Source organism: Pseudophryne corroboree, chromosome 8 (assembly GCF_028390025.1).
Source record: "Pseudophryne corroboree isolate aPseCor3 chromosome 8, aPseCor3.hap2, whole genome shotgun sequence".
Classification (NCBI taxonomy): domain Eukaryota; kingdom Metazoa; phylum Chordata; class Amphibia; order Anura; family Myobatrachidae; genus Pseudophryne; species Pseudophryne corroboree.
Genome location: NC_086451.1, coordinates 315,827,050 through 315,850,785, shown reverse-complemented (window position 1 = coordinate 315,850,785; position 23,736 = coordinate 315,827,050). Strand labels below are relative to the sequence as shown.

The 23,736-nt window shown below is 44.9% G+C and overlaps 1 protein-coding gene across 1 annotated transcript in view; it reads left to right on the top strand.

Annotated features, from left to right (window-relative positions):
* FMR1 (fragile X messenger ribonucleoprotein 1) overlaps positions 1-22,191 on the top strand; it is a 264,048-nt gene extending 241,857 nt beyond the window's left edge. Inside the window, 1 exon segment of the mRNA XM_063937403.1 lies at positions 20,294-22,191. Coding sequence (XP_063793473.1) covers positions 20,294-20,455 — 162 coding nt within the window. The 3' untranslated portion in view covers positions 20,456-22,191.
* The last annotated feature ends 1,545 nt before the right edge of the window (positions 22,192-23,736 follow it).

Genomic DNA, 23,736 nt, shown 5'->3' with positions numbered 1-23,736 from the left:
ACCGGTCTTCCTTGCAGACTGTCCTTTGCCTGAACTAGAGCCATATAAATGGCCCTTATTTCCAACAGCTTTATTGGCAGGCAACTTTACCTTGCGGTCCATTTTCCCTGGAACCAAAGGCTTCCGAGTACCGCACCCCAGCCTTGAAGACTGGCATCTGTTGTCAGGACTTGCCATTCTTTTATCCCTTTGTTTAAATGGTGTGTCTGTAGCCACCACGCTAGAGACCTTTTTACGTTTACTGGAAACTTTATCATCTGCTTCTTTATCGACTGATGATTTCCGTTCCATTTGGTCAGAATAAGGTGCTGCAATGGTCTGGAGTGGAATTGCGTATATTCCACCATATCGAAGGTTGATGGCATCAGACCCAACAGTCGCATTGCTGCATGGACGGACATTGTCTGGGTGTGCAACGCTTCCTGAGCCATGACCTGCACCTTGACTATCTTTTTCTCTGGTAAGAGAACTTTCTGTAGGTCTGAATCCAATATGGCCCCCAAATGAACCATCCGCTGTGACGGATTCAGAGACAACTTTTCCCAATTTATGAGCCACCCGTGTCTCTGTAAACAAACTATTGTCTGTTGAAGATGGCTCAAAAGTAAATCCTGCGAATGTGCTAGGATTAACAGGTCGTCGAGGTATGGGAATATTCTTATCCCCTGTTTGCGCAGACAAGCTGCCATAACCACCATAATTTTGGTAAACACCCTGGGTGCTGTTGCTAGCCCGAAGGGTAAGGCTTGGAACTGAAAGTGTTCCTGAAGGATGGCAAACCTGAGGTAGCACTGATGAGACACATGTAGGTAAGCATCCCGTACATCCAGAGATACCATGTAATCTCCTGGTTCCATAGCCAGCATTATGGAGCGTAACGTCTCCATGTGGAACCTTGGGATCCAAATGTATTTGTTCAACATTTTCAGATTGAGAATTGGTCGAAATGACCCATTTGGCTTCTGGATCAGAAATAGATTGGAGTAAAACCCCTGTCCCCTCTGTGATGGCGGTACTGGGACAATCACACCTGACTGCAGTAATTTTTGGACTGTTTATTGCAGGGCATTGGCCTTCGACTCTATACGAGACGGGCTGGTGCAAAAAAATCTTTGAGGGGGCTGCCTCCTGAATAGGAACCCATACCCCTGAGATACCACCTTCTGCACCCAAGCATCTGTTGTTGACTGTTGCCATATGTGTGCAAAATGAAGGAGTCGGCCCCCAACCCTGGAATCCTCCAGGCGGAGGCCCGTCTCTTCAGGCTGATGGTTTCTGTTCAGGCTTGGAAGCTGGCTTTTTGCTAGCCCACTGCTTCCTACCCCTGGTTTTGAACTGGGGCTGCTTAGACTCCTCTTTAGCTTTCGCTTTGCGAGCGAAATGAGCGAAACTTTGAACCCTTGACTTAGGGTTATAAGTAGCCGGAAATCTGACCTTCTTTGATTCAGCCTCTGATTCTAGGATATCAGATAATGGTTTCCCAAACAATATATTACCAATGAAAGGCAATGCTTCCAATTCTTTCTTGGATTCCGCATCTGCCTTCCAGGTACGTAGCCAAACTGCTCTGCGAGCGGCTACTGTCAAGGCTGAAGCTTTTGAAGCAACTGTACCCATATCAATTGCTGCTTCTTCCAAGTATTGGGCAGATTGTCTTAAACGGCTCAAATGATACTCTTGCTCCCTATTAGGAGAAGAGATGTCATTCTCCAGTTCCTCTACCATTCGCCCATTGCCTTTGCTACCCAGGCCGAAGCCATAGCAGGTCTTACCACTGCTCCTACTAGAGAAAATACATTTTTCAAGAAGCTATCTACCCTTCTGTCTGTGACATCATTTAGTGAGGTAGATGACAGTGGTAAAGCAGATTTATGCACAAGTCGCAGTACATGTGCATCTACTTTTGGAGGAACTTCTCTTTTTTGAACAATCCGCAGCTGGAAATGGATAATAAGAATTCCATCTTTTCGGAATCTTATATTTCTTACTGGGCGTCGCCCAAGACTCATCCATCATTTCCTTCAGCTCATCTGACGCTGGGAATTCAGTTTTAACAGATTTTGTTCGTTTAAACACAGGTGCTTGAGATTTTAACACTGTCTTGGCTGGCTCTTCCAAAGAGTGAACAGCCTTCACAGCATTAATAAGTTCAGCCACATCCTCTGAACTAAAACTCTGCGACTGATCATCGGAGTATTTGAATATACTGTATCATCATCTGTTGTATCATCTTGTGTAGTCTGCCACATAGACGCATCTGTCTTAGTCTTACCTGTCCCTTGGTTACTTGTAGAGGCTACTGGAACCAAGCCGTAGGAAGGGAGCTGCATGTATGGGTTAATAGTGTAACCTAACCCTTGAGGTGGTGCTACCGGAGTTCACCTGTCCGCTATTGAAGATAACGTCTTTGCGAACATATTCCATGGTGGTTCTGTTGGTGGTTGAACCAACTCCTGTTTTTTTTCTTTGCTGAAAAGCAAAACAGTTCGCACACAACCCCTCATAAGTGACCAATTGGTCCATACCAATTAACCCTGTCTTACAAGATAAGCATGTTAGGGATATAGGAGTGCTTGATAAATTCTCCTCGTCACTTTTGCCGCTCACAGACATGGTAATAATCTGTTAATGACTACACAATTTGTGACTGAAAATCACCTATATATGAGTATATAGAAGTGCGATCAATCTGACCACAGCCGTGCACCTGAATTGAGGGTCAGAACAGGACTGACAACATAGAAAAGTCAGCACACATACTAGCAGTCAGTCACATGTTAAGGCATTAGACATTGTCATATGAGAATACAACCCCCAAAACAACTTACAAGTAAGTAGGAAAATTGTACTTCTGTTGCAACTGGTTCTTTTTCAACATAACATGCAGAAAACACAGTAATATACAGATCTCGTATGCAATATGTACTAAAAATTAACAATTCATACCAACAAGTAGAGAGAATTTTTAGTACTGTATACCCTTCCTCTGTAGAGCGGGATACAGGGAGACTCACCACACTTCCATATCCAAGCAAATGCGCTTGTAAGACGCTGAGTGGATTCAGACGCTACTGATGTACACTACCGCTCCTGATAACTGATAACGGACACAGTCGCTCACTGACGGACACGGACGCTCAGCGACTTCCACATGTATGCAGACGCTAAGGCCTGCGACTCGGTCTAGGCGGAATCTCTAGTGTACACAACCGCAGCGTCTAAGCTGCGGCCGAGTACCCTCGTGGTAGCGTCTGATACGGAAGTGAGGTCATTTAGTTCATTTGACGGGAGACGCGCGGAAACTGGTCATGAACCCGGAGGAGGGGCGGCCAGGAGAGTGTCTGAATCCCCCTGTTGACTTAAACTCTAAGGATCGCGGCCTCTACCTAGTCCTGGCGCCTAAGATCCCTAGAGCATAGCCCTGTCGCACTCGAGATGTTCGGCGCATCAACACACTCTTTGTAGTCTCCACTCTCCTTTGTAGCTGTGTCCGGACCCCTCTAGTAAGAGGAAATCCATAGACTTACCTTCCCCCCCCATGCTTCGGCCACAGCCTGGTTACGTCTGCTGGACCTGCTAGAACATCCGACACAGACGCCCGTCGAGACAGCACTGTACCGCGGAGGAAAGCGTTGTTGTGACCCGGTGGGGAGTTGTTGGAGCGACACTTTCCAGTATGCGTTTAAGACGCTGTTAAGAAAAGTTGCTCAAAAAACATAGTAAGTCTATAAAAATTTAATAATAAAAGCTTCAGGCTGCTTTATCTACAGCAGCCCTGTGACCATGGTCCGGCTTCCTGCCGCACCAAGCAAAAAACTGATCTGACTGAGTCAGTGGGCGGGACTATATGGGGAAGCCCTGATGCATCCTGGGAGGCCAGAAAGCTTGTGACCGTGTTGGTGCCATTTCCGCTGTCGCTCAACCATATCCCAATGTTATCCTGTGGACCCAGCCAGAGAAATGTCCTTTGGCCCATATCCTGCAGTCTGACTCTGATGATGAAGGGTCAGACATGGAGGAGGGGGAGTTGGACTCAGAAGTGGGGGAGGCTACTCTGTCACAGGGAATAGAGGCTATCAGAGAAGTTCTGCATATACCTGATAAGGTGACAGAGGAGACTGAGGAATCTTATTTTAATATAAAAAAGAAATCCTCAGCCACTTTTCCTGTGTCTAAGGAACTAAATACCCTGTTTGAAGAACCGTGGGTTAATCCTGATAGCAACCTTTTAGGGATTTTGAAATTTCCTACCATCTTTTCCTTTTCCTCCTGAGGATTAGAAAAAATGGGAAAATCCACAGATAGTGGATGCATCAATGTCCAGGCTGTCACGAAAAATTGTAATACTTGTCCCGGGTGCAGCCTTCCTAAAAGACACGGCTGATCGTAAAATTGAGACTACACTCAAATCTTTGTATACAGCTGCTGGGGTTGCCCAGAGACCCACTATAGCATGTGGGTGGGATTACTAAAGCCATCACCAAATGGTCGGGTAAAGTAATTGAGGGGTTAGATACCTTGCCTCAGGGGGAGATTATTTTACTCCTGCAACATATACAGGACTCTGCAAACTTTATGGTGGAATCCATAAAAGAAGTAGGCTTGCTTAATGCACGTACCACTGCTATGACAGTGTCAGCACGCAGAGGCTTATGGATACGCCAGTGGACTGCTGACATGGACTCCAGGAAGGGCGTGGAAGGCCTACTCTTCACAGGAGAGGCCTTATTTGGAGATGAACTAGACAAATAGATCTCCAAAGCTACTTGCAGGTAAGTCCACATATCTTCCTTTTGCAGCTCCCCCATCCAGGAAGGCCTACTCAGGACCTAATCTACAGTCCTTTCAGACTGCCAAGTTTTAGGGCAAAACCAGAGGTGGTTCTACAGCTACCAGAGGCCTAGAGGTAAACAACGCAAACCAGCAACTGCCGATTCTCAGGAACAGAGCTCACGCTCTGCTTCCTCAAAGCCTTCAGCATGACGGTGGACTGTGATGCCTGGAAAACTGGTGGGTGGGAGGCCAACATCTGGACAGGTTTGTACCAGGATCCCTGGGTCATAGATCTTATTTCCCAGGGCTACAGACTGGAGTTTCAGGAGCTCCCACCTCACAGATTTTTCAAATCAGGCTTACCAGTTTCGCAATAGGCAAGTATAACCTTAAAGGTCACCATTCAAAAACTGGTACAGAGTCAGGTAATTGTTCCAGTTCCACCTCATCTGCAAAACAAGGGGTATTATTCCAACTTGTTTGTAGTACAGAAACTGGACAGTTCGATAAGACCGATTTTGAACCTCAAGTCGTTGAACCCGTACTTACGTGTGTTAAAATTCAAGATGGAGTCTCTGAGAGCGGTGATCTCAGGTCTGGAGGAGGGGGAATTCCTAGTGTCTCTGGATATCAAGGATGCATACCTTCACATTCCGATCTGGCCGCCTCATCAGGCTTATCAACGGTTTTCACTGCAGGACTGTCACTACCAGTTCCAGGCCCTGCCATTTGGGGTCTCCACGGCACCGAGGGTGTTCACCAAAGTGATGGTGATGTTTCTACTCCGCAAACAGGGAGTGAACATAATTCCGTACCTGGGTGATCTTCTGATAAAGGCACCGTCCAGGGAGCGGTTGTTGAACAGCATTTGTCTCTCAATCAGATTACTTCAGGATCACGGGTGGATTCTGAACTTACCAACATCTCACCTGGAACCGACGCAGAGGCTTCCTTTCCAGGGAGTGATACTGGAAGCAGAGTCTCAGAGCGTGTTCCTTCCCTTGGAGAGGGCTATGGTAATCCAGTCGATGGTTCGGGCTGTCCTGAAGCCAACCCGGATCTCTGTGCATCTGTGCATTCGCCATCTGGAGAAAATGGTGACCTCTTACGAGGCACTTCAGTACGGAAGGTTTCATGCGAGGCCCTTCCAGCTGGATCTGTTGGTCAAATGGTCCGGATCGCATCTTCACATGCACCAGAGCATCTGTCTGTCGCCAAGAACCGGAATCTCCCTTCTGTGGTGGCTACAGACTTCTCACCTCGTTGAGGGTCGGGTTTCAAAATTGGATTTTGCTAACCACAGATGCAAGCCTGAGGTTGGGGAGCAGTGACCCAGGAGGTGCAATTTCAAGGAAGATGGTCAAGTCGGGAAGTCGTCCTTCCAATAAACATCTTGGAACTCAGGGCAATCTACAGTGCCCTTCTGCAGGCCTCATCCCTACTTCGGAATCAGGCCACTCAAGTCCAGTCGTACAATGTAACAGCGGTATCGTACATAAACCAACAGGGCGGTACAAAAGTAGAGCAGCAATGTCAGAGGTGAGAAGAATTCTCCTCTGGGCGGAAAAACACGCTGTGTGTCGGCGGTCTTCATTCCCGGGAGTAGACAACTGGGAAACAGACTTCCTCAGCAGACATGACCTGCACCTGGGGGAGTGGGGCCTCCACTTGGAGGTGTTCCGGTGGTTGACACGTCGGTTGGGATATCCACAAATCGACATGATGGCTTCTCAACTCAACAAGAAGCTCAAGCGGTATTGTTCCAGGTCGAGAGACCCACAAGCAGTGGCGGTAGACGCTCTGACAGCTCCATGGGTCTACCAGCTGGTGTACGTGTTTCCTCCACTTCCTCTGATCCCAAGGATTCTAAAGAGAATAAAAAGGGAAAAGGTTCAAGCAATCCTTATTGCTCCGGACTGGCCTCGAAGGACCTGGTACACGGATCTTCTCGAGATGCTGATCGAAGATCCGTGGCCTCTACCTCTTCGCGAGGATCTTCTGCAACAGGGCTCGTTCGTCTATCAAGGCTTACCGTGGCTACATTTAATGGCATGGAAGTTGAACGGCTGATTCTAGCCAGGAGAGGGATTCCTGACAGTGTCATCCTGACTATGATCCAAGCCAGAAAGGGGGTAATGTCTAAACATTACCACCGTATATGGAAGAAGTATGTCTCCTGGTGTGAGAGCAAACTGTATTCTGCAGTGGAATTTCATCTGGTACATCTCCTACTTTTTCTTCAGTCGGTAGTGAATGAAGGCCTACGCCTAGGTTTCATTAGAGTCCAGTTTTCGGCCTTGTCTATTTAATTTCAGAAACAATTGGCTTCTCTCCCTGTGGTCCAGTTCTTGAAAGGTGTTCTGCACGTCCATCCTCCCTTTGTGCCTCCCACGGCACCTTGGGATCTCAATTTGGTGCTGCAGTTCCTCCAATCGGACTGGTTTGAACCGTTACAGGAGGTTGACGTAAAGTACCTTACATGGAAGACCGTCACACTGTTGGCCTTGGCTTCAGCAAGACGTGTGTCAGAGCTAGGGGCATTATCTCACAAGAGTCCCTACTTAATTTTCCATGAGGACAGAGCTGAACTCAGAACTCGTCAGCAATTTCTTCCTAAGGTGGTGTCCGCGTTTCACATCAACCAACCTATTGTGGTTCCGGCTGTTATGGACACCTCTGTGACTTTAAAGTCTTTGGATGTTGTGAGGGCTTTGAAGGTGTATGTAAAGAGAACAGCTTGACACAGGAGATCCGACTCGCTGTTCGTTCTCTATGATCCAAATAAAATTGGGTATCCTGCTTCAAAGCAGTCTATTGTACGCTGGATCAGACTCTCTATCCTGCATGCTTATTCCACGGCAGGATTGCAGGTTCCAGAATTTGTACAGGCCCACTCTACTAGGTTGATTGGTTCTTTTTGGGCAGCTGCCCGGGGTGTCTCGGCTTTACAGCTCTGCCGAGCAGCTACTTGGTCAGTTTCAAACACGTTTGCAAAGTTTTACAAGTTCGATACTTTGGCCTCTGAGGACCTTCAGTTTGGTCAGTCAGTTCTGCCGGAACCTCAGCGCTTTCCCACCCGGTTTGGGAGCTTTGCTACTTCCCCCGTGGTACTAAATGGATTCCCAGTATCCCCAAGGACGTAAGAGAAAATAGGATTTTAATTACCTACTGGTAAATTCTTTTCTCGTGGTCTGTAGGGGATACTGGGCACCAGCCCGGTGCTTTGTTCTTCCTGCACCGTTACTTATTTAAGTATTCTGGTTGGTTCAGCTGTTGCTGTTCCTGGTTTCAAGTTTGGTTAGCATGGCTATTCTCTTGTTCTGTGTGTGCTGGTTCGTAATATCACGACTTTCCTCATCTATCCTTCTCTCAAAGTATGTTCGTCTCCTTGGGCACTGTTTCCTAGACTGAGTCTGGTGGGAGGGGCATAGAGGGAGGTGCCAGCGCACACTATCAAATTCTTAAAGTGCCCAAGGTTCCTAGTGGACCCGTCTATACACCGTGGTACTAAATGATACTCAGTATCAACTACGTACTTCAAAAAAAGGATTTACCGGTAGGTAATTAAAATCCTATTTTCTCTTACGTCCTAGAGGATGCTGGGGACTCCGTAAGGACCATGGGGTATAGACTGGCTCTGCAGGAGATAGGGCACCTAAAAATAACTTTGACTATGGGTGTGCACTGGCTCCTCCCTCTATGCCCCTCCTCCAGACCTCAGTTAGATCTTGTGCCCAGAGGAGAATGGGTGCACTGCAGAGAGCTCTCCAGAGTTTTCTGTTGATAAAGAATTTTGTTAGGTTTTTTATTTTCAGGGAGTCCTGTTGGCAACAGGCTCCCTGCATCGTGGGACCGAGGAGAGAGAAGCAGAGCTGGCTTGTCAAGTTGGGCACTGCTTCTAAGGCTACTGGACACCATTAGCTCCAGAGGGAGTCGGAACACAGGTTTCACCTGGGGTTCGTCCCGGAGCCGCGCCGCCGTCCTCCTCACAGATGCCGAAGATAGAAGCCGGATGAGAAGGCAGAAGACATCTTAGGCGGCAGAAGACATCAGATCTTCATGAGGTAACTGCGCGCCATTGCTCCCAGTCACACACACAGAACAGCACTGAAGGGTGCAGGGCGCAGGGGCGCCCCTGGGCAGCAATATTCCTCACTTTTGGGCAAATTCAGATAGATTAGGCTGCGGAGGCAGTAAATCTAAGATCCCCCGCCATTTTAATAGAAAAGTCACTGGGACCGAAGCCCGCCGTCGGGTGGGCGGGGCTTGATCCTCAGCACTAACCAGCGCCATTTTCTCCACAGAAGCTGCATGCATGAACGCTGGCTCCCTGGTCTCTCCCCTGCTGAACTTCACAGGCTGGAAAAAAGAGGAGGGGGGCACATTAGCGACGCAGTGAGTGGGATTGGTATATTATATATAAAAAAGCGCTATCTGGTCATATTTTTTCCAGTGGTTTTAAGCGCTGGTGTGTGCTGGCATACTCTCTCTCTGTCTCTCCTAAGGGCCTGGTTGGGGTTTTGTCCCCTTATAGGTAAATCCCTGTGTGTGTGTGGGGTGTCGGTACGTGTGTGTCGACATGTCTGAGGCGGAAGGCTTCTCCAAGGAGGAGGTGGAGCAAATGAGTGGTGTGTCCCCGTCGGTTGTGCTGACTCCGGATTGGATGGACGTGTGGCATATGTTGAATGCAAGTGTGGCATCTTTACATAAAAGGCTTGATAAGGCTGAATTAGGGGGGACATCAGGGGGTCAGTCCTCGGATTGGACCGATTTACAGGGCCAGTCGGGGTCTCAAAAGCGTCCCTTAACACAAGACACTACTACCGACACGGATTCTGACTCCAGTGTCGACTACGATGAAGTAAAGTTGCACTCTAGGGTGACTAAAACCATTCAGTGTATGATTGTGGCAATAGGGGATGTGTTACATATTGAGGATGAACCCTCGGTCCCCGACACAAGGGTACACAGGTTTAAGGGAAAGAAACAGATTATTAATTTTCCCGCATCTCATGAATTAAATGATTTCTGTGGAAAAGCTTGGGAGACTCCGGAAAAGAGACCGCAGATCCCCAAAAGAATTTATATGGCATACCCCTTCCCTAAGCAGGACAGGGAGATTTGGGAATCATCCCCCACTGTGGACAAGGCCCTGACGCGCTTGTCCAAGAAAGGAGCGCTACCGTCTCCTGACACAGCGGCCCTTAAGGACCCTGCAGATCGCAGGCAAGAGACTACCTTAAAGTGTATTTATTCTCATACGGGGGCTGTGCTAAGACCGACAATTGCATCGGCATGGGTGTGTAGCGCAATTGCAGCTTGGACAGATGAGCTGACAGATCAATTTGATAATATGGATAAGGATACTATATTCTTAACTCTAGTCCACATAAAAGACGCAGTCTTATTTATGAGGGATGCTCAAAGGGACATTGGATTGCTAGCTTCTAGGGCCAATGCCATGTCTATCTCAGCGAGAAGATCCTTATGGACTCGTCAATGGACGGGTCATGCGGATTCCAAAAAACATATGGAAGTACTACCCTATAAGGGTGATGTATTGTTTGGGGATGGGCTGACGGACCTGGTTTCCACAGCTACAGCAGGTAAATCAAATTTTTTACCATATATTCCCCAACAGCAAAAGAAAGTAACACCCTATCAGATGCAGTCCTTTCGGTCGCACAAGTCCAGAAGAGGTCGGGGATCCTCTTTCCTCGCCAGTGGTAAGGGCAGAGGCAAAAGAGCACCTGCTTCGGCAGGTGCCCAGGAACAAAAGTCCTCCCCGGCTGCTCCAAAACCCACAGCATGACGCTGGGGCTCCCCTGAGGGAGTCTGCACCGGTGGGGGCACGTCTTTGATTTTTCAGTCAGGCCTGGGTCAGTTCAGACCTGAATCCCTTGGTGTTGGAAATAGTTTCCCAGGGTTACAAATTGGAATTCGAGGAGGTGCCCCCGCGCCGATTTTTCAAATCGTCCCTACCAGCTTCCACATCGGAAATGGATATAGTGTTAGCTGCAATTCAAACGCTGTGTATACAGCAAGTGATAATCAAGGTTCCCCTGAACCAGCAGGGAAGCGGTTACTACTCAACCCTATTTGTGGTCCGGAAACCGGACGGTTCGGTCAGACCGATTTTGAATCTGAAATCCCTAAACCTGTACATAAAAAGATTCAAATTCAAAATGGAATCACTCAGAGCGATAATAGCCAACATGGAGGAGGGGGAGTTTATGGTGTCTCTGGACATAAAGGATGCGTACCTTCATGTCCCCATTTATGCCCCCCATCAGGAATACCTGAGATTCGCTGTACAGGATTGTCATTACCAATTTCAGACGTTGCCGTTTGGACTTTCCACGGCCCCGAGGATTTTCACCAAGATAATGGCGGAAATGATGGTGGTCCTGCGCAAGCATGGAGTCACAATTATCCCATACTTGGACGATCTCCTGATAAAAGCGAGATCAAGGGAGAAATTGCTGAGCAGTGTGGCGCTCTCTCTGAGAGTGCTCCAGCAACACGGTTGGATTCTAAATCTACCGAAGTCACAGTTGATTCCGACAACTCGACTACCGTTCCTAGGTATGATACTGGATACGGAACAAATGAAGGTCTTCCTCCCAATAGAGAAAGCCCAGGACATCCAGAATATGGTCAGAGACCTGCTAAAACCGAAAAGGGTGTTAGTTCACCAATGCACGCGAGTTCTGGGAAAAATGGTGGCGGCCTACGAGGCCATTCCCTTCGGAAGGTTCCATGCAAGGACTTTTCAATGGGACCTTCTGGCTAAGTGGTCCTTGTCCCATCTGCACTTACATCGGAAAATAACTCTGTCCCAAGGGGCCAGAGTGTCTCTCCTGTGGTGGTTGCAAAGTGCTCACCTGCTGGAGGGTTGCAGGTTCGGAATTCAGGATTGGATCCTGGTTACCAAGGACGCGAGCCTCCGAGGATGGGGAGCGGTAACACAGGGAAAAAATTTTCAGGGTCTTTGGTCAGACCAGGAGTCCTGTCTACACATCAATGTGTTGGAACTCAGGGCCATTTACAACTGCCTTCGACAAGCGGAGAGTCTTCTTCGAAACCTACCGGTTCTGATTCAATCAGACAATGTCACAGCAGTGGCTCATGTGAACCGTCAAGGCGGGACAAGAAGCAGAGTTGCGATGGCGGAAGCCACAAGGATTCTTCGCTGGGCGGAAAATCATGTAAGCGCTCTGTCGGCTGTCTTCATTCCGGGAGTGGACAACTGGGAAGCAGACTTCCTCAGCAGACACGATCTCCATCCAGGAGAGTGGGGTCTTCATCAAGAAGTCTTTGCAGACATAACACGTCTTTGGGGAACTCCTCAAATAGACATGATGGTGTCACGCCTCAACAAAAAGCTTCGGAGGTACTGTGCCAGGTCTCGGGACCCTCAGGCAGTGGCAGTAGATGCTCTGATAACACCGTGGCTGTTCAAATCGGTCTACGTGTTTCTTCCTCTCATCACAAAAGTGTTGAGGATCATAGGGCAAAGAAACGTACAGACAATACTCGTTGTCCCAGACTGGCCTTGAAGGGCCTGGTACTCAGATCTACAAGAGATGCTCACAGGAGATCCCTGGCCTCTTCCTCTGAGGGAAGACCTGTTGCAACAGGGGCCCTGTGTATTTCAAGACTTACCGCGGCTACGTTTGACGGCATGGCGGTTGAATGCCGAATCCTAGCGAAAAAGGGGATTCCGGAAGAGATCATCCCTACTTTAATAAAGGCTAGGAAGGAGGTGACGGTTACACATTATCACCGTATCTGGCGAAAGTATGTGTCTTGGTGTGAGACCAAGAATGCACCTACGGAAGATTTTCATCTGGGTCGTTTTCTCCACTTCCTACAGACAGGAGTGGATATGGGCCTGAAATTAGGCTCTGTTAAGGTACAGATTTCGTCCCTCTCTATTTTCTTTCAGAAGGAATTGGCTTTTCTTCCAGAAGTCCAGACGTTTGTAAAGGGAGTGCTGCATATCCAGCCCCCTTTTGTGCCTCCAGTGGCACCATGGGACCTGAACGTGGTGTTGCAGTTCCTAAAATCACACTGGTTTGAACCGCTTAACAAGGTTGAGTTGAAATTTCTTGCCTGGAAGGTGGTCATGCTGTTGGCCTTGGCATCAGCAAGGCGAGTGTCTGAATTGGCGGCCTTGTCACACAAGAGCCCCTACTTGATTTTTCATGTGGATCGAGCTGAATTGAGGACATGTCCGCAATTTTTGCCTAAAGTGGTTTCTTCGTTCCATATGAATCAACCTATTGTGGTGCCTGTGGCTACAAGTGACCTGGAGGATTCCAGATCCCTGGATGTAGTCAGGGCCTTAAAGATTTATGTAGCCAGAACGGCTAAAATTAGGAAAACATGTCCTGTATGCTGCTAATAAGATTGGCGCACCTGCTTCGAAGCAGACTATTGCTCGCTGGATCTGTAATACGATTCAGCAGGCTCATTCTACGGCTGGATTGCCGGTACCAAATTCGGTTAAAGCCCATTCCACTAGGAAGGTGGGCTCTTCTTGGGCGGCTGCCCGAGGCGTCTCGGCATTACAGCTTTGCCGAGCGGCGACTTGGTCGGGGTCACACACTTTTGCTAAATTCTACAAGTTTGATACCCTGGCTGATGAGGACCTAGCGTTTGCTCAGTCGGTGCTGCAGAGTCATACGCACTCTCCTGCCAGATTGGATGCTTTGGTATAAACCCCATGGTCCTTACGGAGTCCCCAGCATCCTCTAGGACGTAAGAGAAAATAAGAAGATTTTAAACCTACCGGTAAATCTATTTCTCCTAGTCTGTAGAGGATGCTGGGCCGCCCGTCCCAGTACGGAAACTCTGCAAGACTTGTATATAGTTGTTGCTTACATAAGGGTTATGTTACAGTTGGAATAGGTCTTGGACCGTTACTGTCGTTTGTTCATACTGTTAACTGGTTATGTATGTTCCAGGTTACATGGTATGATTGGTGTGGGCTGGTATGAATCTTGCCCTTGGATTGCTAAATCCTGCCTTGTATTGTCCATCTCCTCTGGGCACAGTTCTCTAACTGAGGTCTGGAGGAGGGGCATAGAGGGAAGAGCCAGTGCACACCCATAGTCAAAGTTCTTTTTAGGTGCCCTATCTCCTTCGGAGCCCGTCTATACCCCATGGTCCTTACGGAGTCCCCAGCATCCTCTACGGACTAGGGGTAATAGATTTACCGGTTGGTTTAAAATCTTATTTTTACAAGTGTTTTAAATATGCAATCTGCATATAAATCGTGAGCAGCCTGCTTAACTTTTCAAAAGGCATATAGTCAAATTTTATTTATGTTCATCTCTTTAGAATATATGTACATTTGTATTTTGGTCAAATCCTGCCAATAAATGTAAGGTTTATTTTATTAAGTTTCTTATATAGCACAACAAATTCCGTTGCTCTTTACAACTGGACACAATTAGATGACAAAACTGGGTAAAACAAACAGTCATAGGGGTAGGAGGGCCCTGCTCGCAAGCTTACAATCTATGGGAAAATAGGCATTGATACACAAGGATAGTAGTGTTCCTTCTAGGCTATACGGTATGTGCTAAAACTCCCTGTAGCGGACGCTGCATCACAGCAGTCATTTTTCTTTACACAGAACAAGCCTAATGTCACTTTCCCTGATTCTGCAGAGTTAGACGACCTGTTTAAATTAGCCTGGAAAAATCCAGACAAAAAATATCAAGTATCAAAAAGATTTTTGCACACTTTCCCATTTGCTCCTGAAGGTAGGAAATTCCGGGAAGAAGGTCAACCCCGGGGGTTGACGTATCAGTCTCTCGACTGTCTAAAAAGGCGGTGCTGCCTGCCCCAGGCTCCTTTACCATAAAGGACCCTGGGGACAGAAAAAGAGAGACTACACAAGTGTATCTACACAGCAGGAGGTTTATCACAAAGGCCAGTCAGAACGGGTTGCTGGATGACCCATGCCATTCACACATGGGCTTCTCCAGGGATATGCCTCTGGTCACTACGGTGACTTTCCTGAAGCACATTCAGGACACTGCACGCGTCCTGTGTGACTCGCTCAAGGAGATGGGCAATATTAATGCTAGGACCTCTGCCATGGCAGTGTCGGTGCGCAGGGCCCTGTGGTTGCGTCAGTGGATAATGGACGCAGGGTCCAAGTTCAGTGTGGAATCTCATCTTTTCTGGGGAATGGCTCTTTGGGGTTTAGTTGAATACGTGGATTTCTAAGGTTACTGCCCCCCCTCCGGGGCCCCGCCGGCTAGGCGTTCCTAGCCGGGTCTGTCTGTCTAGTCCTTTCGATCTAACATTTCAATCTAGGACCAGAGGTTCCTCCAATACTGCTAATGGCACCAAAGGTAAGACAAGAAGACCTGCGAACACCGGTTCTCAAGAACAGAGCACCAGTTCGGTTTCCACTAAGTCCTCTGCGTGACGGTACCCACCCACCCCAAGGGGATCTCGAAGTGGTAGCTCGACTGCGTCACTTCAGCTGTGTCTGGGAGGGTTCCTGCCAGGATACCACGGTCAAGGACCTCTTTTCTCAGGGTTACAAGCTGGAGTTCGACGGTGCTCCTCCTTAACAATTTTTTCAAATAAAGTTTACCAGCTTTGGAGGATACGCAAGTTACGTTACAACAGGCCGTCCAAAAGTTGGTCCAGTCTCACGTCATTGTTCCAGTACCAATACAACGTGGAAAGTGTTATTACTCCAACTTGTTTGTGGTACTGGTTTGGTTAGGCCCATTTTAAATCTAAAGTCCTTGAACCCTTATCTAAAGGTTTTCAAATTCAAGATGGAATCCTTAAGAGCAGTGATTGCGAGCCTGGAAGAACAGGAATTCATGGTTTCCCTAGATATTAAGGATGCCTACCTTCATATTCTGATTTGGCCACCTCATCAGGCTTATCTGAGGTTTGCCCTACTGGATGATCACTACCAGTTCCAGGCACTACCCTTCGGCCTGTCCGCAGCACTGAGGGTGTTCACAAAGGTAATGGCGGAGATGATGTTCCAGCCCCGGGTCCAGGGGGTCAATGTTGTCCCTTACTTGGATGAACTCCTGATAAAAGCAAGATCCAGGGAGCTTTTATTGCTCTATATCGACCGCACTATCCAACTTCTGTCACACCATGGGTGGATTCTCAATTTACAGAAGTCCCACCTGGAGCCAACTCAGTAGCTCCTGTTCCTGGGGATGTTATTGGATACTGTGGCCCAGAAGGTGGTCTTCCCGGAGGACAAGGCGAGAACACTTCAGGAGATGGTCCGCATGGTTCTCCGACCTGCTCGAGTATCCATTTATCTTTACATAAGATTATTGGGGAAGATGGTTGCCTCATACAAGGCAATCCAATATGGGAGGTTCCATGCCAGAACATTTCAATTGGATCTCCTGAGCAACTGGTCCGGATCACATCTACAGATGCACCGGATGATACGACTGTTACCTCAAGCCAGGATTTCCCTCCTGTGGTGGCTGCAGTCTTCCAGTCTCTGGGAAGGCCGGAGTTTCGGGATTCAGGATTGGATCCTCCTCACGACAGATGCGAGTCTGAGAGGATGGGATGCTGTCACCCAAGGGGCTCAGTTTCAGGACAGGTGGTTAGCCCACGAATCCTCCTTCCGATCAATACTCTGGAACTTCGGGCGATCTACAATGCTCTGCTTCAGGCCTCTCCTTTACTCAAGGATCACGCGATCCAAGTACAGTCAGACAACGTCACAGCAGTGGCATACATCAATCGGCAAGGAGGGACAAAAAGCAGGGCCTGCATGCGAGAGGTGTCAAAGATACTCCTCTGGGCAGAAAGAAATGCAAGAGCAATGTCGGCAATCTTCATTCCGGGAGTGGACAATTGAGAAGCGGGCTTCCGGAGCCGTCACAGTCTCCACCATCAAGTGTTTCAGCAGATCATCGACCGGTGGGGCTGCCCACAAATAGACATGATGGTTTCTTGACTCAACAAGAAGCTTCATTGGTATTGCTCCCGAACCGGTGAACCCTCAGCCGAGGGCAGTAGATGCACTGACGTCACCTTGGCCTTACCCGGCTGGTCTACCTGTTTCCTCCAATTCCGTTGCTCCCAAGGGTGCTCAAGCGAATCCGAAATCAAGGAGGTCAGGCAATTCTGATTGCTCAGGATTGGCCTTGGGGGGGCGTGGTACACGGATCTTCTGGACATGTTCGTCAAAGACTCTTGGCCTCGACCACTAAAAAGAGTTCTTCTTCAACAAGGACCGTTCGTCTACCCGGACTTACAGTGACTTTGTTTGACGGCATGGAGGTTGAGTGGAACATCCTAGCTCACAAAGGCCTTTCCAACAAGGATTCTTATAGATGACTTAATTATAAATTGCTCAAAATCCAATTCAGTTCCATCCTGGAAAATTCTTTCTGGGTGTTCTTTTCGACTCAAAAAAGCAAAATGTTTTTGCCACTGAAAAAGCTTTTCTCCTTGATAAACCTGCTAATATGCCATTTGTAAAGGAAGTTTTTTCAGTAAACAGCTGCATGAAAATTCTAGGCAAGATGGTACCAGCAGTCAACAAGGTTCTATAGTTTGCCCAATTCCACTAAAGGTTGTTTCAGTTTGAAATTCTATCAAAGTGGCACAAGTCTCTCTTGCAGTTAAAGTTCTAGTGCAGGGCTGGCCAAACCAGTCCTCGAGATCTACCAACAGTTCACATTTTCCAGACCACCTAGCTGGTGCACAGGTGTAGTCATTACTAATTAAGATGTGCTGCATTCATTCCTAACTGACAATTCTACAGATCTCCAGGAGGCCTGGAAAACATGAACTGTTGGTAGATCTCGAGGACCGGTTTGGCCAGCCCTGTTCTAGTGTATCACACTGCCCTACTTCCTCCTGTGGTGGGTTACTACAGATGCCAATCTCATAGGGTGGGTCACGATTGTCAGAAAACATTTTAGGGTCTTTTGAAAACCAGAGAGCCTAAACGCCCAATCAGTGTCCTCAAACACATGGAAGTGATCAATGCAGCTCAACCTAGGGTTGTCAAGTAGATGCCCAGTTGTACAGTGTCACAGCAGTGGCATATTTAAACACCAAGGTTGCACAGAAAGCACAGTCAACAAGATACACAACTGAAATATGCAGTGGACTGTACTTTGTGTACTGGCAGTCTTCGCTGATTTCATCTTCATCTGAGGTAGCTGGGAGGCAAGCTACCTCAGTCAGTAGGATCTACATCCAGAGAAGTCGTCCCTCCACCCTCAGATCTTCAAGCAGTGGATGGTCTGGTGGATTCAACCAGATATTGACATGATGGCTTCCAAACTGAACCAGAAGATGGACAGGTACTGCTCCATTTCCAGAGACCTGAAGCAGTTTTAATAGACTTCATTGTGGCACCTTGAAATTATCCGATCATTTTTGTTTCCTCTGATAGCAATACTACAGTACTATATTTAGTTTTGTACTATGGATTTAGCCTCACACGTCTTAGAATGCAGACGTTGCACTGGTGCCTCGGTGGTGTTCTAGTGGAATCTAGGCGTCCTTCGAGCAGTGCAGACCTTAATTCCGGGTGTCTTGCAGTATTTCCTTTTGTTCTACCCGTAGTTCTCTGCAATTTTAATTTGGTTTTCCAGGCCCCACGTCCTCTAATTTTCAAACCTTAGGAGACCTAGAACTTGAAACTAATTATATCTTAAATTTGGAGGGATGTCAGAGCGCTTTCTTGTCATTAGCCTTTCTTAATTTTCCATTAAAACCTGACTGTCTTGAGGAATAAACCATCATTTCATTCAAAAGACCTTTTGCAATTGTATGAGCTAGAATATATACTGCAGATTCTGCTTTAAATCCATAAGTGTATTGAGATAAACGTTCTTCAGACCTATGTCGCACAGGCTTTAAAAATTTATGTTCATAGGACCCTGGAGAGACAGGAGTCTGATTACCTTATTGTCCTTGGCTATAATATGTCCGGTTTATACCACAGTATAGGAGTAGACCTGTATTGTAGAATATTGTATGAAATGGGACTTTGACTGACCAGTGTTGAAGCACACACATTTGCGCAATTTTACCAGTTTGATATCCTTGCGCCCAAGAATGTCCGCTTTGGAAATAGGTTGCTCCTTCCCTTGAGGATAGCTTTGGGACCTCCCCCCGAGCTTCTAGTGTCCCCAATGAAATGGAAGAGAAAACAGGATTTTTGAACGTATCTTTAAATCCTTTCCTTTTAATTCTGTGGGTAACACTTTATGACCTCACACACACTACTTGATTTTGTATCTGTTTGTTTTCTAATAACATTTTGTGTTCTGTTCTGCACTACTTTAAGTTTGGTTTATTCTTTTCTTTATATTCCACCACTGTAATTGGACTTTGTCAGCTTCTGTACTGCTTGGGCAATAGTGGTATCGAGGGTGAAGAGACTGAGCTGCAACTGTTTATTTTTTTATTTTTATTTTAAGTGCCCAGGTCCCTTGTGCCATCTGATACACACCAGTGTCTTCAGTGCCCTTCGTGAAATTTTGTAAAAGGGAGTTAAGTTTAAATAAAATTTAAAAAAAACTCACATCTGTCTTTTTTGTTCCCTTTTCTCACCCTTCATTCCCCAGACATCTGTTTTCCTTGCCTTTGTAGAGTCCTTTATAATTTGTGTGTGTATGTTCAGGCACAGGTTTTTGTGTTGCCTTGGATACAGTTCTAATCAGTATTCTGGTACGTTTTGTGATGTGTATCCCACGGCCAAAAAGATAAACCACTGTGTCTGGTTTAAAATAAATAAAATACATTTTATTTTTAAAAAGCAAAGAAGCATCAATAAAGAAATGCCAATGCTTTTAGTCAAATTTGCAACGGGGACATGTGAAAAAGAGGACATTAAAGATCTTAACATGCCCATTCCTCAGTCTCTTGATTTAGGACCAATTCTTCAGTTAGTGCTACTTGGTCAGAATTGTAGCTTCTGAGAGAATTGCATGCTATTTATAAAATACCATGTGGAATATTGTTTGCTGTATTAATAGAATTGCTTTTTTAGCATTCCAGGCTTTTTGAACTATTGGAAAACGTTTCTAAAGTTTCAGTATTGGGAATGCTATAAATTGAAATAGTAGTGTGTTTTCAACATAGATCCAGGATCTGTTTTGGTCTTATAAATTAAAAGGGTGACATGTTAAGTGGTGTTTACAATACTTCAAAAGCCAATGCACATTTTACATTTAAATGAAAATAAACTGAAATAAATTTCTCCTCGACTCTACAAAAGCCTACGTCACTTTAAATATTTTCTCCTAGAATACCATGGATTCCAATTGAGCCCTAACCAATGCTTCAAAAGTGTGTCCCCTGCATATGGTATATTCAAATGTGACCGTATATATCACTGACCTCCTGCATTAAGGCTCTGATATAATGTTCCAAACAATTAAACACTCTGAATTTAGTAGATCATTCCAAATAATTTATTTTGAAAACGATGACATATAAATTAGATTTCTTTTTTTCTTTTTTTTTTGTCTTTGTCCAGATTCGAATTGACTGCAATAACGAGAGAAGTGTACATACTAGAAGTTTGCAGAACACACCCGTTGAAGGCAATCGGCTTCGCACTGGCAAAGACCGTATTCAGAAGAAAGAGAAGCCTGAGGCAGTGGATGGGCAGCAGATGGTGGTTAATGGCGTACCGTAACTTTAAATGTCCAGTCTCAAACCTACCCAGTCTAAAATTCTAAATGATACATCATATTTCACATTATAGAAGCCTGTTAGGCCAAAGACAAATAGGCAAGAAGACACGGAGCATGAAAGAAGGCGTTCCTGTTAGCCTTATTTTGTTAGCATTGGCTATAAACAGTTTTCAAAAGTCAGACATTGGAAACATTTGCATTAAATATCAAAACTTTTGAGGCTTTCAAGTACATATTGCACTTGACTTTAAAAAAAAGGTATTTTTTGTTTAAAAGAGAAAATAAAAGAAAAAATACTAAGCTGTGTGTTGGTATAATTGTGTTCAGTTGCACTATTTTCAGGCAGCTGAATTAAAACAATTTAAAAAAAAATCACTGCTATATTTCAGTTTTCAGACTGACTGCATTTAATCAGCTGGGCTCATGTTTTCAATTATGCAGTATGTCCTATGTAATTTCCTCATTTCTCACTCGTTTGACAATATATTAGTTGGAGCTAATATTTGTGCAACGTTAATGTCATTTTTTCATTTGGTAAAAATCAAAAAAAGAAAAAAGTTGTATGATCTGTGCCTTTTTTATATCTTGACAGATATGGCTAGTGTGTGGGTGCAGGAATCTGTGGAGAAGAGCTGAAACTATTAAGTGTAAAATATATGTAGCAAATCTTAGAACTTTTAAGCAGAGTGCATGCTTTATAATATTTTACATATGTAAACAGAAGCCTCGGCTACAAAAAAAAAGTAGAAATTTGGTTTTGCACTGAATTAGATAATAAATCATGCCAGGGACACGATGTCATAATAGGAAACCATTTCTTTCTTTTTTTTTTCTTTTTTTAAGTTGTGAGCGAGAAAAAAAATGAGAGCATTGGGAATTTTATTTTTGTCTGAGAGCTGAATGAGTACTACAATTCGTTTGCATCTATTTTCTTTTTCACCTCCGTTTTCCGAAGGCAATTTTGTTTGAACTTCCCATGTGCAGGAAGATATAATAGTTATAGACTACGTACGTTCTTACACCCATGTTGGCATTGGATTGATTCCCTCTTTGTGAAGTATATGTTATCCAGGAACAAGGACTAATTACATTTACTCTGTAGCTTTTGTCTGATTGATTTTATGTAATACTGTAACAAGTCACCTAAAAAGAAGATTTCTCATTGTCTTGTTAAATATGAAATCTCGCCGCATAAACTGTACAACAGCTTTGGCATATGGTCTACTTTTACATTACTAAAAAGGGGGTTCCCTTTATGTACAGAGACCTAAAAATAAGCACTGCCTGTAATGTTTTCTGTGGATCCAATTCTTATTTGCTTCCTCTTGACATTCCCTTGCATAGAAATAAATATAAAAAAAGAAAAAGTCAACATGCTGCACACAATTTTAACTGATAAACAGAAGTCTTAAGATTATTGCCAAACACTAATTTTGGTTTATAGTTATTTATTTTGGGAATGTATAGTATTTTGAAAACAACAAACAAATTGGTACATTGCACACCTCATCTGTATGCTGTTTTTTGATTTAAAATACTGTAGATATTTAACCAAGGTAGAGTTACCTTGTTAATGCTCATAGTGGGCATTATCCTCTGTACATATTAGCTAAAACAGATTGGACTTTATGTTGACATTTGTTTGGTTATAGTGCAATATATTTTGTATGCAAGCAGTTTCAATAAAGTTTGATCTTCCTCTGCTACCTGAATTGGGCTAAATAATGGAACCTTAAAACCGTTTGTTTTCTTTATTTCACTATGACTGCATCCATTTTAGGAGTTCAAGATTCGGGGGTGATTTAGAAGTGGATCCAGTTGCAGTTGTGTCTGCGACTTTATGCTAATCCCGTGGCTGAAGGGCATCATATTGAGATGCCCATTGGCTGCGACACGAATCCACCAATGTGTGCACAAAGATGATCAGACATTTTATCTACCTAAGGCATGCGCAGAATGTCAGAGGGACCTTGGCTGCTGCTGTCAGTGGAACTACATCTTAAGGCACGTTGCTAGACCACTAGCATCACTGAAACATGGGACATGACCTTGCCAGTATTTAGCATAGGAATAATTTAGTTCCTAGTGATTCTTTTTCTTTAAGCTTTAGTGGGCGATTTAGTTAATTATGGGTTATGTATTACTCCCATGTGTTAATGCGCACAAATTGGCAATTGTTTTGGGGAACTTATGGTTGTGAACAAAATGATAGGAGCTCTGCATCTCACACGAAAACATAACCTGCAAGCTACATAACCTTGTAGCTAATTGAATTGCCCCCTTAATGTTTGGGGTTTGTTTTAATCAAAAATATGGCTTCCTCCACTATTTATAGGTAACGAGTCTACTTCTAAAGAAAAAAAGATAAAATTATTTAATGCGGAATAATTATACAGTGTATGTATGTGTATTTGTATGTATGTGTGTATGTGTGTGTGTGTGTATATATATATATATATATATATATATATATATATATATATATATATATATATATACACACATACATACAGTGTCGCACAACAATGGTTCTGGTTTTGTGTTGCATCATTCTGCAAACATATGCGTTTTCCTGTCATGTAGGGGATTTTTGTATTATACTGAGAAAACAATCTTTATCTCTGTTATTCAAAACTAAACTGTGAAAAGTAAAAATGCATTGTAGTAATGGCAAAAATACGCAAAAGTCCAAATTCAGTTTGTCTGCTGCACAGTATATTTTTATTGGTAATTGATATTTATGTAACTAAGTAGCTCTGACTTGGCTTTAACACTCAACAGTTACATTATTCCACAACATTGTTTGCATAATTTGCCTTTGTGTTCTAATTGAAAATTATATATTTTCCCTAATAAACCTGGTGCTGTTATTCTATAGTACAGTAAATTTTTAATTTTGTTTCTTCTCTTGATTTATTTTGGAGCTTTATTTTAAGTGCCAAATATTATGTGCTGGTTATGCAGTGTGACAAATGTTTGTGTGCTTTGGATTTACACATTTTAAAAAAGTTAATAAACTCCCCATTTTTGTGGTCGCTCCGCAAGATCACCCACAAATGTAGCATCATGTGTCTAGCGTTTGCACAAGTGTATTCAGTTGTATGTGGCAGCGCATACTGTAGATACACAAGCCCAAGACAGCAAAATATTTGAGCAGCATAAATTTGCAACACCCTATAAAGAGATGCTGGTCATGTCAGAGGATTTCATTGCTGCTTGTATATAAATCATCTGTACTCCCGTGTAACAGACTATGGGATTATTTAAAGCAGCAACACCATAA